General features: G+C 39.5%; 1 protein-coding gene across 5 annotated transcripts in view; it reads right to left on the bottom strand.

The window, feature by feature from the left end:
- Nucleotides 1–762: 762 nt before the first annotated feature.
- Nucleotides 763–16,473, bottom strand: part of LOC309706745 (AT-rich interactive domain-containing protein 3B) — a 61,726-nt gene continuing 46,015 nt past the window's right edge. The window contains exons 5-10 of one of the 5 annotated variants that reach the window (XM_082533529.1): nt 12,389–12,572; nt 10,137–10,396; nt 7,510–7,782; nt 6,652–6,744; nt 6,352–6,475; nt 5,450–5,496 (exon numbers count right to left, since the gene is read on the bottom strand). In XM_082533529.1, the coding sequence (XP_082389655.1) occupies nt 6,390–6,475; nt 6,652–6,744; nt 7,510–7,782; nt 10,137–10,396; nt 12,389–12,572 (896 nt within the window). In that variant the 3' untranslated portion in view covers nt 5,450–5,496; nt 6,352–6,389. Of the gene's footprint in view, nt 6,490–6,651; nt 6,745–7,509; nt 7,783–10,136; nt 10,397–12,388; nt 12,573–16,473 lie in introns of all 5 variants that reach the window. The other 4 variants (XM_082533527.1, XM_082533526.1, XM_082533528.1 and 1 more) reach the window with 4 other exon arrangements.

Raw genomic sequence — 16,473 nt, 5'->3', positions numbered from 1 at the left:
TTGAAGGGCTGAATAAATTGACTCAGGAAGAGTTTAAGAACTTCAAGACTGGAGACACAGTTTGGGGGCAGACTGGAGAGGGCAGACTGCCCCCAAACTGTGGATCTGATGGTGCAGCATCATCCCCAACATGCTGTGTACATCACCATAGAGATTTTAAGGGGCCATCAACAGGAACGATCTGCCTGAGCATCTGTCAGTTATTAACATGAGAGCTCTGATATAACCAGGTCCTCCTTCATTGCGGCTCCACCTACATAACGTCACCTTCTCAGTTCCCACAGCTCCACGTTCATCAACTCAAAATACAAATTCATGTTTGCTTGTTAATGATCAATAAACTTGTTTTGTGTTTTTTTTTTTAAGTCTATGAAACACACTGGGCTGATGGAAAGATAAGAATTGTTACTGCTTGTATTACATTATTTCCTGAACACAATGTTCCTGGAACTTGCTGGTTTGCAAGTGTTGTGTCTTCATAGTCCCTTGAGAAACCAATAACAACTCACACTGCTAAACCAAAGATTTCAGTCTTGAGACATAGTACTGTGCAAAAACCTTGAGCCACCTCGCATTTATTTCTATTTTGCTAGTAAAAAGAGGAAATACAATAGGTGCAGCTATTTATTTAAATGTGTAAGCATATATGAAAATACAATATATAAGACATAAAACAGAGTGTGTAGAATTCTATATTTGATATTACTACATACATTAATTCTTCCAAATAGTCTGAACTCTCTCAAGCAAGCCTTTGTATAATTTGTTTAAGTTGTCTTCAGAAATGTTCTCCAGGCTTCTCGAAGGACATTCAACGCTAGTCTTTGGAGGCCTGCTGACTTTTATTCCATTTGCTGTCAAGATCACACAGTGCCTGAATAATAGTGAGGCAAAAGCTTGCTTTTACTTTTACATCCCTACTGCCACTGGCTGAAATGCAGGCCCAAGCCATGACACGGCCTCCAATGTGTTTTACAGTTCAAATCAAAAATTTAACATTTGCATATTCTTGATTCCACATGACCTGCTGTCTTTCAAAATCTTGAAGATCACCTAAGAAAACAAGAACAACAAAGAAGACACCCTAGCCATTTAGTGAAGCAAAGTATAAAGAAACAAAGGGTGACTCGACACTTTTGCACAATACTGTACTTCTTGGTATTGGTATTGAAATGACTTAACCTAATAAGGACTGTTTACGAAGAGAAAGTTAGCTTTACTGGAAATTAACTTGAAGGATTGTAAAAATGCTTTTCAATATTTAAGCTTCAAGGCAAAAATGTACAATAAGCCCCCCCAAGAGTGTTGATTGCATGTTAGTGTGTTCCTATATGGTGATCTCAGATGAAAAAGGGGGAAAGAAAGCAACTAACCAACACACAGGGACATAGGATATAAAGTAAAACTTTATCATGACATACAAGTTAAAAGCCCTGAGAACCATATCTTTATATTAACTGATATGAACAAAACTGAATGTGTGAAAACCACTTTAGAAAAGTGCTCCTCATAAATACAATCAGCACAAACCAGTTTTTACAAGCATTCATGTTTTGTCCTATTTTTTGTTTGCTTTAATCAAAGAGAAAACTATAATATCAGTAATATCATTATTATCATGTCCATAATAATAATAACAGTACAAAAATATGCACAAACCCCACAGTTGAATTAATATACGGAGCATTGTACAAGCCAAAAACAACATAAAATTGATAAATGAGGTATTCAATAACCACTTGCATATGCACCTGTTTGTACACAGATCAGGTTAGTTTTTAAACAATTTAAAATTGAACTGACTCCAAAATCAAAAGGTTCCGCATACTTCCAACTTCACAGCTTCCTGAGTAACGAGACCTTGCCATAATGCAGTTATTGACGACAAAAAGAAAAAGAAAAGAGACACCAAATCCAAAGTAGCATTCTGTGAAGTGACCGCAGCTTCTATCAGCATTTATCCCTCAATGCAGCTTCAACATCGTATGCAACACTGAATGCAGCTCCCTGCCCTGAGGTAATGTGGTATGAAGAAGTGGAGGGGGGGCACACACACTCACTCACACTCCACACATGGATGCAGGTATACAGGCACAACACATTATACATAATGCACCTATCCATACAAGTGGCAAGTGACAGGAGCCTTGAAAGACAGTGACCAGAGTGGTTGCCGGGTTGAAGCAAACACTGAGGAAGAAAAGTGACCCTTTACTTAGTCTATGAGGAACCACCAAAAATGCCCTTCAACCTCGGAACAAACCGGAACTGTACGAGTATATAGCAGAAAAATGTGGATAAACCTTATCTACTTAAATATTTCTTAAAAGTCATTTTTCACCTCCTCATTCAGCATTAAAAAAAAAAAAAATTCACCAGTGGCGCCACCTGCAGTGCCTTTAATGTTATTACTTACTCAATATACTGCACCTGCTTGCACACACACACAAACACACTAATGTACAAAGGCAGTGAAGCTACATCATCAAACAGTCATTGCTTAGAATGAGCACAAGAAACAGAAAGAATGGACTTGGAAAACAGAAAATATTTTAGTGGCAGCCTAAATAATGCAGATTGTTACTAAAAGCAAGGTCCACCAGGAAAAGGGAAAAAACAAATAAATATCAAAACTCACTTGATAACACAAGAAACTGAGGGATAACTTGTGTCTAACGTGTGATTTTTAAAATAAAATAAAATAAAAAGGGGGGGGGGGGGGGGGCAGCAAAACGATTAAGCCTGAAGAGAAAAACTTTCATAGGGAAGCCTGCATGGACTGCATCTCACCAGCAACTAATTTTAAGGCAGCATCTATACTCCTCACCTTTTATAAAATACAGTTATGTGTCATACAAGGTTGCGAAGGCTATACTGACAGACTAACAGCGCAGTTCTCAAAGGTTCTTAAACCCTGACCTGCGATCTGCACTGCAAAACCTGACACATAATTGCTAAAATACAATCTAAGAAAAGCAACAAAGCTGCCCACCTCAGACCACACTAGGCGTAAAAAGGTCTAAACAGTTAAAATGCCTTACATTCAACACAAGTAAAGCTAGAAAATGTTGTTCTTTTGTGGGGTTTCAATGCTTTTAAAAAAATCTTTAAAGGGAGAAAAGCATCCTACAATAACATGTTCATCATAATCAAGCTGTGCCTGGGGTAAATTGATAAAAGAAAATGCGGGCTACTGTCCACATTGTCTGTGAGGGACTGCACAAACAGGTTAAACAAACTATTCAAATGCAACTGTTAATGAGGCCACTGTATCCGGCCTTCAGTTTTAAATAATGGAATCTGTTAAAAGGGTCGAATATGCCCACCTGTACAAGTCATGTAATTGGGTTTTCAGTCTTTACAGTTTTAAATGCACTTTCCACTAACTAATTGTGAAAAAAAACCTCACAGTCAGTTTGAAAGAGTCTGAAAGAGACACCTTTTGCAGTCCAACACAGACCTGCTTGCTGTGCATCAGCATCCTGTTAGCAGGATTGTACAAAGAGTTCATAAGGACTGACTGTGCTAGTCTTTGGTATGTAGCTGTGCAATAACCAGAGGATGGAGGTGTAAAAAAAACCAAACACTGGTCACATGATTGTTCAAATGCATATCATGATTTTGCCATTGTCACAAAAAAGATGCAATTTCAACATACACAGTCAAACTTAAGGTTGTTTTCTTACCCCTATGGAAACACCATTGGTTTTTTTTTTTGTTTTGTTTTTTTAAGAAAGAAAATTAACATGTCAATGAAAAAATAACTTGTCTGTTCCTCTCTGCTGAAAAAGCACCTCAGATATATCATTCTTCTCAGACAACCTGATGAACCTAAAAAAGGGGGAAAAAAACAAAAAACAAAGAAGAAGCAAGCATGAAACACGTTCTACAAGTAAATACAGGAGAAATATATCAAGCCCATCCCACTTCTTTGTCCCCAAAAACCACCAGCAGTGTGACAGCACGCCCATAACAGTTTCAGTTCACGTAGGATTCGGGGCGTCAAGTCTCGATGGCTTCACAGCCTTTTGAGGTATGTAGTGTTACTCTCCTTTTCAGAGAGTCTGATGAGGTATTTTTGAAACAGTCACATAGGCTTGTGCATTCTTCACGTATTAATCCTCTTTTTTTGTGTCTTTTTAAACTGACAGTGATTCCTTGCAGTTGTCACATTGCTTTTCCTGAGAGAGACGCTGCCCCCCCTCCCCAAAGCAGAGAGGCCAATGTGTGGTCAGAGATGACGATGCCACCCAACTCGACATTCAGCTGGAGGAAGGATGCACACAAAAAAAAAAAAAATAGGGGAACAACAAACTCAAATCTGGTCTGCAGGAGCTAGGAATGCCTCAGTATTACCTCTCTGTACCGCTATGGGTGAAACACAAATCGCAAGCTCTAACGGGCCTGTTACTGTTAACCCAACTTTGTGCGCGCACGTGGAGCTGAAACTACTTAAACTTTAGCTTTGCAACCTTTCTAATGGACTTCTCAAGAGCTCAACTGAGGGCAGCTGAAAGGATGAAATGAGGTATTTAATCTGCTGATCTACAGTATCAGATCATCACCAGTTTGACGCCACAGCACATTGAAGACACCTGAGCAGCCCCAGTTGGAGGCCCATCACTGTGAGGGGGGGTGCTCTGTACACAGGTTTCCACTGGTGACAGTTACCCAACTTCCCCTGATTGCAACTAGGTCAAAAAGAATATAAAAATAAAGTTGATTCAGGTTAAATATACTACAGCTCCTGAGGTAAAGACACCACTGCAGGTTATTTGATTTGAGGTATGTAAAAGGAGAAAAACTAAAAAAAAAAAAAAAAAAAAAAACTAAAAAAAAAATCATTCTAAAACACAAAATCAAAAAAGACAACAAAATGGCAACAAACAAACAAAATGTTCTAAGATAAAACTTTTCAAGTTCGGTTGTGACTACACCTGTCAGTGGGTTTTGGCTGAGCTGATTGTGTTTAGCATGTCGATTAGGATTAACAAGTATATATATGTGATGTGTGTCTGTGCATGATGTGGTTGTAGTGTTGTGTTCCTATGTGTATGTGCGTGCATGTGTGTGTGTGTGTGTGTGTGTTAGATCAAAATAAAATGCATAGCAATTTATTTTGGATATATCATTAAATTTTCAGGCTCTGTGTTCATGATTGGACAGCCAAGACAGGTTGATGAGGTATTTGTTGTGCAACAGTTTCTTTTCGGTTTCTTATTGTACTGTATATTCATGCTGGGCCTCCTGCAGGAGCAGAGGCCTGGGGAGAAGGTACAAAGGGCAGCCTGAGTTAGGGTGACCCGGTGGGGGTCGGCTCAGCCGAGCCGGGACCCTTGGAGGAGGAGGAGGATGCGGGGCTGAGGCTCTGGGCCTGAGGTGCGGAAAAACCAAAGCTTGCGCTGGTTCCAGCAGGGGAGGCTGAAACAGCAGTAGCAGTAGCAGCAGACACAGATGGCCCCGGGGCCCCACCAGACTTCTGGGCGAACAGGGTTCCTAAAGAAAAAGGAGAAATGTCATTAGTTAAAAATGAACATTGATGCTTGAATCCTTCCAGAGGTTAAGCAAAATAAATTTACCTAATCCCACCCTCGTATCTACTCCAGTTAATTCCGGTGTACCCCAAGGCTCTGTCCTAGGTCCTTTACTTTTTATCATCTATCTCCTACCCCTAGGTAATATTTTTAGGAAGCATAACATCCAGTTTCACTGCTACGCAGATGACACCCAGCTCTACCTATCCTCCAAACCCACAGCTACTCTCCCACCCACATCCATTTCTGACTGTTTAAGTGAAATCAAGGTCTGGTTTACTCACAACTTTCTTAAACTTAATGGCAATAAAACAGAATTCATTTTAACAGGCACCAGATCAAAACTGACTACAGTTCCAACCAGTCTTTCATTATCCATTGATAACTCTGCTGTCACACCCTCCCCTCAGGGTAAGAGTCTTTGTGTCATCCTCGATAGCACTCTGTCCTTCACAGCACATATAAATAATATCACTCGGTCTTCCTACTTTCATCTCCGTAATATTAACCGTCTTCGTTCCTCACTCACACCACACAGTACCGCCATACTTGTCAATGCTCTTGTCACATCTCGTCTGTAATTCTCTTCTCTATGGTTTACCTCATAAATCCCTCCATAAACTGCAGTTGGTTCAAAATACAGCTGCTCGTATTATTTCCAGAACTAGATCCACTGAACATATAACACCTGTTCTTAAACAGCTCCATTGGCTCCCAATTCACCTCCGTGTCAATTTCAAGATCCTGTTCCTCACTTTCAAAGCGCTTCATAACCTTACTCCCCCATATCTATCCGATCTTCTCCATACATACTCACCCCTTCGTACACTCCGCTCTTCTTCAGCTTCCCTTCTGTCAGTTCCACCTGCTCGCCTGACTACCATGGGACTCAGAGCCTTTAGTTGTTCTGCCCCGAGACTTTGGATGCACTTCCACTTGCTCTACGGACCACACACTGTCTCACCACTTTTAAATCACTACTCAAAACCCATCTGTTTAGAATTGCACCTGATCTGTCATATTGTTTATGTGTTACTGTAAGGTGACCTTGAGGGTCTGAAAGGCGCCTATAAATAAAATGTATTATTATTATTATTATTATTATTATTATACACACCTGAGTAGATTGTGCCATTGACCTCTACTGAGACAGTAATGCTGGAATTTCCATTGGTTGAGATACTCAGAGACATGTCTTGCTGCTTCTCTTCTGAAAAACATAAATAAGAGTGGAGAGATTATTTTTGTGTATTTTCTTTCTTGATAATTTCACCATTAATACATAATATGTATTTAGTCAGTTTCTTGACCCTTGACCCATGACAGTTTATGCTAAACTACACAACTAATGTGCATGATGACAGAATTATTTCCATGGTCAAGAAAAACAATTTAACAACATCTAACCAAGGGAAGAGCACTGTCAGCTATTCCTGAAATACATGAAATTATTCAAATAATTACAGAATAGAATGTATGCAGATTTCTGCAAACTCTTGCTGCAGCTTAAAACATATTAACTGATGGGCTTTGGTAAATCGGTTGCAGCTACATGCTCTGCAACGGAAAACACATTTGTTTTTGGCAGAAGAGTTAGCCTGGTAGGTTTGATGAGAACAAGAAACGAGCTCAGGTTTCCCCACAGAAAGAAAAAATTTAAGCAGTGAAAAGATGTTAACAATATCTTACACTTAAAGATTTTTTTCTGTTGGCTAATGCATGCTTTGCTACCAATCCCATGTACAGCAATAGGTTTGGGTCCATGATAGCAGCATGCTCTTTAGAGATATCCAGACTTTGGAGAATATTGGTGGATATTCACCACAAACATTCACCAAAGTTTACAGATGTCTCAAAACACACTAAAACTGTGATTCCATGATATGATACCTCTAACTTCAATAGAAAAACAAACACTGTATTTCATTTCCAGGGTTTTTTTAGACATAATCTCAACAAACTTCTCAACACTGACCTCTGGTAGGCATAGCAGGGGCTCCCAGACGCAGGTTCATAGGCATTTGGGAAGCCATGGCCAGTAGATTATGTTGGAAAGCCTGCTGCATCAGGCGCTGCTGCTCTTCTGCCAGGCGGGCCATCTTCCTCTCTGGCCCCTCTCCACCACCAGTCTCCAGCTTTTCTCTAAGCTGCTCCAGTGTGGCAGCCCTGGCCAAGCCAGCAACCTGCTGCTGACCCAGAGCCAGCGCCATGGAAGGTCTTGCAGCCATAATCGGTGGGGTCAGATCATCTGGAGGAAAAATGGAAGTTTAGTCTGAATAAGTCAAAAGGAGTGATTCGTGATTCTGTGTAACTTGAAAACTGAAATGCATGAATCTATCAAGGTGAATGTGAAAGGTTATCAGTCCTACCTAATGGGAGCTATAATAGTAAAGCCCACACCTTGATTGGACAAGTGGGTATATGTACTATCCATAGTACTATACTAAACCCAGTACTTAAGGGTTTTTTTTCTACTATAGAAAAGCTGATATGAAGGACCTCAATGTTTTTGCTCAGCCAAATGATTCCAATTTTGTATTTAGGCAACATACATCAGAATGGATGGAAAAACAAAAGTGTGAGGTCTGTGTGTTGGCAAAACAAAACAAAACAAAAATATGTATATGGTTTCTTGCTCTCAGACAAAAGGTAAGCTGGCAACTGGAACTACAAATTTTAATGAAATGATCACAAATGATTATTATGTTTCAAGAAAGGCTTATGTGAGTGCTGTGTGAAAGAGCCTCAAATTCTGCAAGACACCAGAGTTTAGACAAGCCCCAAATGTATCTGTCAAGAAGATCCACAATTTCTAAGTGAAGTAGGGAGACATCTGGTTTTAGGTTACATGTATCATTTCCTTTTCTGGGGCAGTGAAGATAGTACGCAACATCTGAGTAACTGTTATACTGAAATGTCTCCTATTCACAGCCGAATTATAGTAACCCAATCACCCCTATCGGCATGCGTTTCACAGTGGCTACAAGCAGGCAGCATTACTTCACACAATGGGACACTTGAACTACAACATATACAGGTTACCCAGGACTGAACTTTTCTAAAGAGAGGCGCTGGTAACACAACACAAATACTCCGGTAACTTGGTGTTTCACCAGCAAAAACAAATATATACAACAGCCAGAAACTTGTAGGCCCTGACTACGCTTACTCCACAAATGGAGTTGTGTTGATAAATCATGTTTATTCTTTTTATGTGTGCAAGTTAAAGTTATCCACATAAGTTTGCATTATTTCTAAAACATGTTATTTTGTGAAGATTAAAGACTTTGGACTATAAGTACAGGGGTACTACAAGGGTTATTCTCTATAAAATAAAATAAAATAAAATAAAATAAAATAAAATAAAATAAAACAAAACAATCACAGGGAAACAACCTTAAAATAACACCACCACTTCCCAGAAACACAACCTCTAAAAAACCATGGAAAACTCAGTATAGGTTACGGTTATATTTTACTAGTATGTATATCTATCTCCAAAAAAGTTGCATTTTGTGTGAGAAATGTTTAGCTGAACAGCAGAAAAAAACAGACTGAATGTCAGATTTTTGCAGAAGACAAGCAAAATTTGTCTCTGAAACTTTATGCTGGACTCCTTTACATTTTTTAACAAATGCATTTGGCTGTGTTTTGGTTCAGATTGTAATGAAAGCAGTATAAGTACACAAAAAGAGAAACAAAGAAGAAACTGCAAGCCTTCTACATGTCTCTAAAACGTTTTGATTAAACTGATCTTTAGCCATCTGATTTAATTTCTGTTGTTATAAATATTTTTTAACGCACTGATTTATAACAAAGTAGAACTGGTTTGTAGCTACATCCAATATATGAGTCAAAATCCTTTTTTTTTTTAATTAAAGCACAGATTCTGCTGGGGTTCACAACTGAGTCGCACACCAACAAAGTTAAAGTAACTTCAGAAAAGATAGCAGTGTAATGACAGTTATCAACCAGATCCCAACTATGTGGACTAAAGGCAAAGTTCACAAAGTGTCCCCAACTATGTTATTAAGCCGTAATAAAGGTGAGGGCCTCGATAGCCTGAGGCAGAATTGGTTCCACCCAGATAACTCCATACATATACAAAGACATGAACACTAAAAATGCACAAACACACAGGGACACACACGGAAGCAGACACTCACATTCACATGGATATTTGACAAAAACAGACCACAATGCTACGAAGTGTCAGGCACCATATGTAGGGAAAAGTCCTCATCAAATTACTAAAACCGGAGCCGTTCCTGTAGCTAATGTTTTATTTTATGGTTTATCAATTGTTTTCACAGGTGTAGTTTTTCAAAACTGCAACAGAGGGCAGCATTTCTCTACAATCTCTTTCAAGTTCTTAACAAGCAGCACCCAGCTATAGTAACCAGTATGAAGTTTCTGATATGAACATTTACTTAGTTCATTGTGGCCTTAATTGATCCAAAGGACCTTTAGACTAACACACAGTATATACATCTGAGAGCTGCCAGATAGGCAACAGAAAGTAAACCCCACTTCTATTTATTAACCAAAGGGCATAGATCAGATTCTGGTGTTTTCTTTAACCTCAAGCTTTCAAACACGTACCTTTCTTCAAAGAGGGTCCCGGTGAGGCCTGAAGGCCATTGATAGCTACTGAGGCCCCCGCTCCCAGACTGGAAAGGTGCATCTTTGGGGGTGAGAGGATGTGGGGAGCAGTGCTGGGAGAGGGAGAAAAGCGGAAGAGGCTGCTGCTGTAGGACGGACGGCGACCCTCACGTCGGTTACTATCGATGGCAGCCTGAAGCTCGCCTGGGGAGCTGAGGCCTTTCCTCTCACACTCATATGGGTACAGGTATTTCATGTACCTTAAGGAAAACGCAAAGCACAGTAACACGTGAGATCACGACAGAAAGATTTGCACAGAAAATATCAGAAATAATATTGTAATATTTGACTACATCAAAACATTACAGCTGAAACATAATATTAAATGAGAGAATCTGTTAGCATGTACAGCAGTGGCATCAGCACCCTTTTTTATGAATATGTAAGAAAAGAAAACATTTTTCTCCTTCTTCCAATATGAAACTGAATATGTCTCATTAATAGCCTGTCAATAGTCTAACATTTTGGTTCTTCAAAAACTGTCCAGTGCTATTTGACTTAAGGTGAACCTATTCTGGTAATTTACTCCTAGCTACTGTTGGGCTCTTCTACAGTAGGCTCCCACCATTTACAGTTTAAAATAGTCCTTATTTTCCAAAGCAAGTTGTGTTAGTTCCATTTCCCTTAACTTCAAGACGACTTTTTTTTCCTCTGACTGGCTGCAAACAAATATTTGCACAGCAAATGGGCGGGGCTTCTCAGACCACAGTTAGAGATGAACACCTGAGATGAACCTATTAACAATTTTCTCACACAGAGAGCTAAGACTAGGCAAAAAAAAATTATTACAAAGATTACTTGCACATATGCTAACACACTCTGACCATTTTTTTTAAGATGAGCATCCAGCACTCTATTAATGTGACAGAACATAAAAAAAGCACACATGGGGACATTTAAAACTGCAGTACATAGATTGGATTCTGCTTCAAGCAATACATGTGCACCGAGAGATGCACTGTTTATCCGAATGTGTATATAGCTCAGTGTATTTGTTCAGATAGTAGAGATAATTCTGTTTTATTTCACTGCGACTTTGTTTTTTTGTCTGTACTTTAGTTTAGAACAAAAAACAGACTGCTTTGAATAAAGACCTAACCTTTTATCTCCAGCAGTGCTGTCACAATGATTCTGTCAAATCCTTTGTGCACGTTCACACATTAAAAACCATTTGCAACTTTATTTCTCTAATATTTGATCCTTACAACAGACATTAGGTTGCATATTTATAAATCAAGCCACTTCAGTAAACTGAAAGTAACCTTCTTTCTTAAATGTATGAATTTATATAGAATTTACTGCTTTAAAGCTTTGCTCAAAACATGTTTGGTGCACTTTGCATGACATCACAGCAGCACTGCAAGTATGCAGAGTCACAGCTCTGCAATGTTTTCCATGCCATAAATGAGCACACTATACACATTATGCGTGCTTACTGCATAATGGTGGGATAGAAGTACCAAGGATCAATAAGAAGCACGAGCAGCAGCATCCATTAGACAGAGCTAGCCGACCAATGCTACACAACAGTCCAGCAACATTAAAAATACATCAAGGCTCATTAGGGATATGTACTGCTGGACAAGATAGAGGTGTTACCTCTGCTAAAGGGTTCCCATCCAGAGAGCGATATAGTTTTAGTCAGGGTTCGACATTATAAGCTGTCAATCAAACCCCACCTTAGTCACTGTGAACTCTGACCAAATTCACATCATTAAATCGATGGAAATCAATCATGTGTGATGTAATGCACTGAGGGGTTCGGGGTAAAGAGAAAAGTTTGGCCAGTGGAGAAAACTTGTGTGTGTGTATAAATACACAGGTATGGGTTCTAATGAATGACATTCATACTCATTCCAACACACAAATCCAAACACTCCTAACAACATGTCTACTTAGAAGCTGCAGCCAGAGCGGATCCTTGCATGTGCGTGCAGGAGGCGTGTTTCCGTATGTATACTAGGAAGTAAAACTAGCTGTCGCAACAATTCTCTAGACAGCTGGAATTATTAAAATAAAAGACATAGTGAGAAGGACAACTGGAAATGATGGCTGAAATGCTCCCGAAATGAACATATTTAGTGCCTGAAGAAGCTTTTGGCTTCCACACGGTGAGGAAAGCTGCTGAAATTCTTTAATCGGTTCCAGCACCTTTAATTAGTTAGCTTTGTGTCACAAATGCAAAGACCTACTGTGTCCGCAGAGTAAAAGCAGCACTGGTGATGGAGGTAGGCAGGTTGAGTCCCTTTGTGATTTCTCTCCAGATCTTCTTATTGATAACCTCGACGAGGCCTCCCTTTTCTGTCACCAGCTTGTACAGCATGTACAGATCTAGGACCTGCTTGGCCATGATTGGAATACGATTGACTGGGGTTCCTACGGAAGACAGGAAAAGAAAACAAATATGGCTCAGTTAATTATAAACAATGTCTTACAAAGGATGTCTTTGGTTCAAAGTGCATTTATGTCTCACATGGATAAAGTTTTTAATACTCAGACATTGAACCTTAACGCTGAGAATGGGCTCTTTCTGACCAAATACTGACACACAATGGAGTTCCCTCTAAAATGAAATACTTTTACCAATAGTCATCTTTACTTTGGAAAAAAATCTAATAAAAAAATAAGGCGGGAGCAAGGTGGAACAATCCTAATCAGCCGTTTCAAGTTTTTTGTTTTTAATGCACTGAACAACCACTTTGACTGCCACGTCAATTCAAAGCAAGGCAGAGCAGCAACAATAACAGAAGCAGCAGAGAGAATCAACATACTGGCTGTGTTGCTATTTAAGCACAGTGCATGGCTAAAGTTAATGACCATAAACCTTTCCTCTGCTATGTTAAAAAAAAAATGGCAGTTGTTTCCAGTTTAATTAGTCACAGTGAGCCCAGCCAGCAGTTTTTCTTTTTCCAGGGCCACTCAGAAGTACTCGTGAACTCCCACGAGCACAACCCTTAGAGTGGTCTGTGGTTGGAACATGCAAGAAGGTGTAAATGTTAATACAATGGAAAAGGACCTGTGTTTAACACTCGAATTTCTGCTGAAATATCTTGACTTGTAGAGACACTAGAGGAGAAAGTCCTGAAGGAATATCTTAATAGCAAAGAGTCACACAAAGAGTCAAGCAAATGTGAGATAGGGGAATCATATGAGTCAATCATGTTGCTACATTGATGCAATTACACAGTTGAGTTCCATGACAGATAGAAATGTGTGTTGGCAGGCATATCTACTTTTTATTGTGGTAAAGTTTTAAAGTGTCCTCACCGTTTTTCTTTCTGGTAATCAGATCGCAAATAAACATGTGAGCGTTTGTTCAGAGCTCTGGTAGGTTGAGTGAGGCTGATTAGGCCAGCAGTCTGGATTGAGCCAGAAATAAAAGCTGTATTGTGATGAAACACTGAGCATGTGTACTATAAATATAACCTGTGCGAAAACATGCTTAAGCTCATTGTGGGCCAACAACACTAAACTTTAAGCATTTTTATCAGCCTTACATACACATACAGCTTCTGAGTGACATTTGAAGTAAAAGTTATGACTCTTAATTAATTAATTAAAACAGGCACTTTGTCTTGCCAACACAAATCGGCCTAGAGGCAAGAATGACTTTGATTTGAAGTTTTTTCAGTGAAAATTGGATTCTGCTTCAAAATATCAGTCAATGGTGAAGCGCCCAATATACTTTTGTGACCTCTACATATTGTTAAGGGTTGTTAGGATACTGGTTAGACATGGGTGGCAAGGGCTACTTCCTGTGAAATTTGCCTTGAAAACACATTAGCCCAGTTAAGCAATTTAGCTTGACCTGGAAAAGGGGATTCACAAACAACACAAAGCAAAGCTGCTCTAGACTTTTGATACAGATGCATTAATCTTGTCAACAGCTTATCTGCAGCGAAGCTTGCTGGGAGCTTGAGGGGAGGATACGGTGGGTGGATGAAGAGGGAGGGGTAGTGGGCGGTTCCTGTACGAAACAGAATCAAAAAGTGCAATGTGCAACCGTGTAAGCATGAGGCAGGAGGAGGGGACTGAAGGATCGTGACAACCTGCTAATCCACAGGCAGCGGTGGGTAGGGTGTGTGTGTGTGTGTGTGTGTGTGTGGGGGGGGGGGGGCTCATGGATAGGCTGGTATAATGAAGCTTATTTAGAGGATTGCACGGAGTAAATCCACACCCCTCTGCGTTACTGCTGCCAGGCCCAGCACAGGGGAATCGTACGGATTCGTCTTCACAGTTAATGCCAGTCAATCCGCCAGCCCCTCCACAGGCTGCTCTTAACCTGGAATTGGACTCATTAATGATTCTGTGAAATAGCAGTGTGATCAGGCCATGAAGATTAGCCCCGATTCATTTTCCTAAGTTAGCAACATGTCTTTAAGCCATGTGCAAAGGTCCTAGGTGAACACATGGACCTTTGGAGTGGGGAGATCAAGACACCATGATGGCACTAGCAAAGCACTATGACCTTTTAGGTGTCTTAATGTTAGTGGTCAAGGAAATCTTTTACTACTACTGTATCCACTGAAAATCAATCGTCTCTAACCTGTTACACAAAAGTCACTATTAACAAGTCTTTCTCTAAACGGGCTTTGGAAGTACAGGCTAACTTTGGTGCTACTTTTTCATTATTCTGTGCACTAATCAAGCCTGAAGGCTTTTGGATCCTGCTGCTAAGGGTTAAGCATTTAAGGACAGTCCAGAAAGCTGGTAGGTACGATAACACATAAAAAGCAGAAAACACCTAAAAGAATACCACCCACCCACCCACACACACACACACACACACACACACACACACCCACCCACCCACCCACCACCGTATCTGTAAAATGAAGTAAATTAAAAAAGTTCACCTTTATTCATATAAATAAATAAATAACACAGGCGATGGTGACATCTAATGTAGTATTTATAGCTGATGGATTTTTTTTAGTTTGTTAAAGCTGCACAAAATTGTTGTGGGAAAAGGGGATCCTATCTTCACAGCCAATTAATGGAAAATCAAGAGTGAGCTTGTCAAGATGCTAGTTTCTTTTATAGATTATTTGAGTTTGAGTCCTGTGGTAAGAGAGAGAAGATGAGTCGCAGAAAGGAACAAGAATTTGTTTAAGGTTTCTGTTTAAGACTAGGTGTGCATTTCCACTGGATTTAGCAAAACATTAAATTAACCATAATCCTAATGAACAAAAGTCCTACCTCACTTTTTCTTTTGAGGGATATATTTAGAGGGAAGTACTTTTAACCACTTAATCATTATAAGATCATGAATAACAAAACTTAAACTATTAACGTGTCATATTTACAGCCCATTTGTTTGCACCAGACTAGCTGGGCACTAAAAGTTTTACCAGAGTATCGAAGGACGAATTAGTGAATTAGAATTGGGACATTTTTATTTTGGTTACACAGTTGTTGCGCCACTATCTCTGATCATTTGATTATCAAAATAAGTAAATAAAACCTGCTAAAATGATGAAATATGTGCAATAAGGAAGGAAAGAATTGGAGTAATAATAGTGTGGATTAGTTGCTGTGTATTAGAGGGAGTAAGGTGGAAAGAGCAACACCAAATTTAAATTTATATTGTTGCAATGTTGTTTTTTTAAACAGATTTGGATAAATTGCTCATTCACCCCAATAAATGAATGAATAAAATTTTCTAGAATGATTTAAACCGCTCAGTTTTGTTTTCATTTTGGCATGCAGCTTTTTCTTTGGCGCTAATATCTGGGTGAAGGTGCCAGCTTCCATCAAAGTTTGACTTCAAAGCTTGACTGATAGTGAAATTGTGTATGTATATATGTATATATATATATATATATATATATATATATTAAAAAACACAACATCAACACAAAGCAAAAACCAGCAAAACAGCTGCCATTGGCCAATTGACATGTTCAAATGTAGCAGGTGAAGAATGGAGAGCTTCTACTAAATTTTCTACTAACAAGCAATGCATCAAAAGGACCAGCAGCGCTACGCTGCGACCATCATTCTTTGGTGCAGTGCTGGACATCAATCCTACATTAAACAATTAATACAACTAAGGGGGTCAGAGATCAGCCAGGGGTTATTGATGTGTGAATTAAACTGCAGGTCAGCAGGAAGCCATGTTTTCATACAGGCCAGGCTGTGAACAATGACAGCACAACAAATGAGACAACAACGCTGGCCCCATAGTGACAGGCCAGCAGCTGGTTAGGATTTTTATTCACGCCAACACCTCTGTCATCATTTGCTGTACAATAAAGTCAAAACAAGACTTTATTAA

The sequence above is a fragment of the Aulonocara stuartgranti genome (assembly GCF_965226115.1).
Source record: "Aulonocara stuartgranti genome assembly, chromosome: 1".
Lineage (NCBI taxonomy): Eukaryota > Metazoa > Chordata > Actinopteri > Cichliformes > Cichlidae > Aulonocara > Aulonocara stuartgranti.
This window is presented reverse-complemented; position numbering and strand designations above follow the sequence as displayed.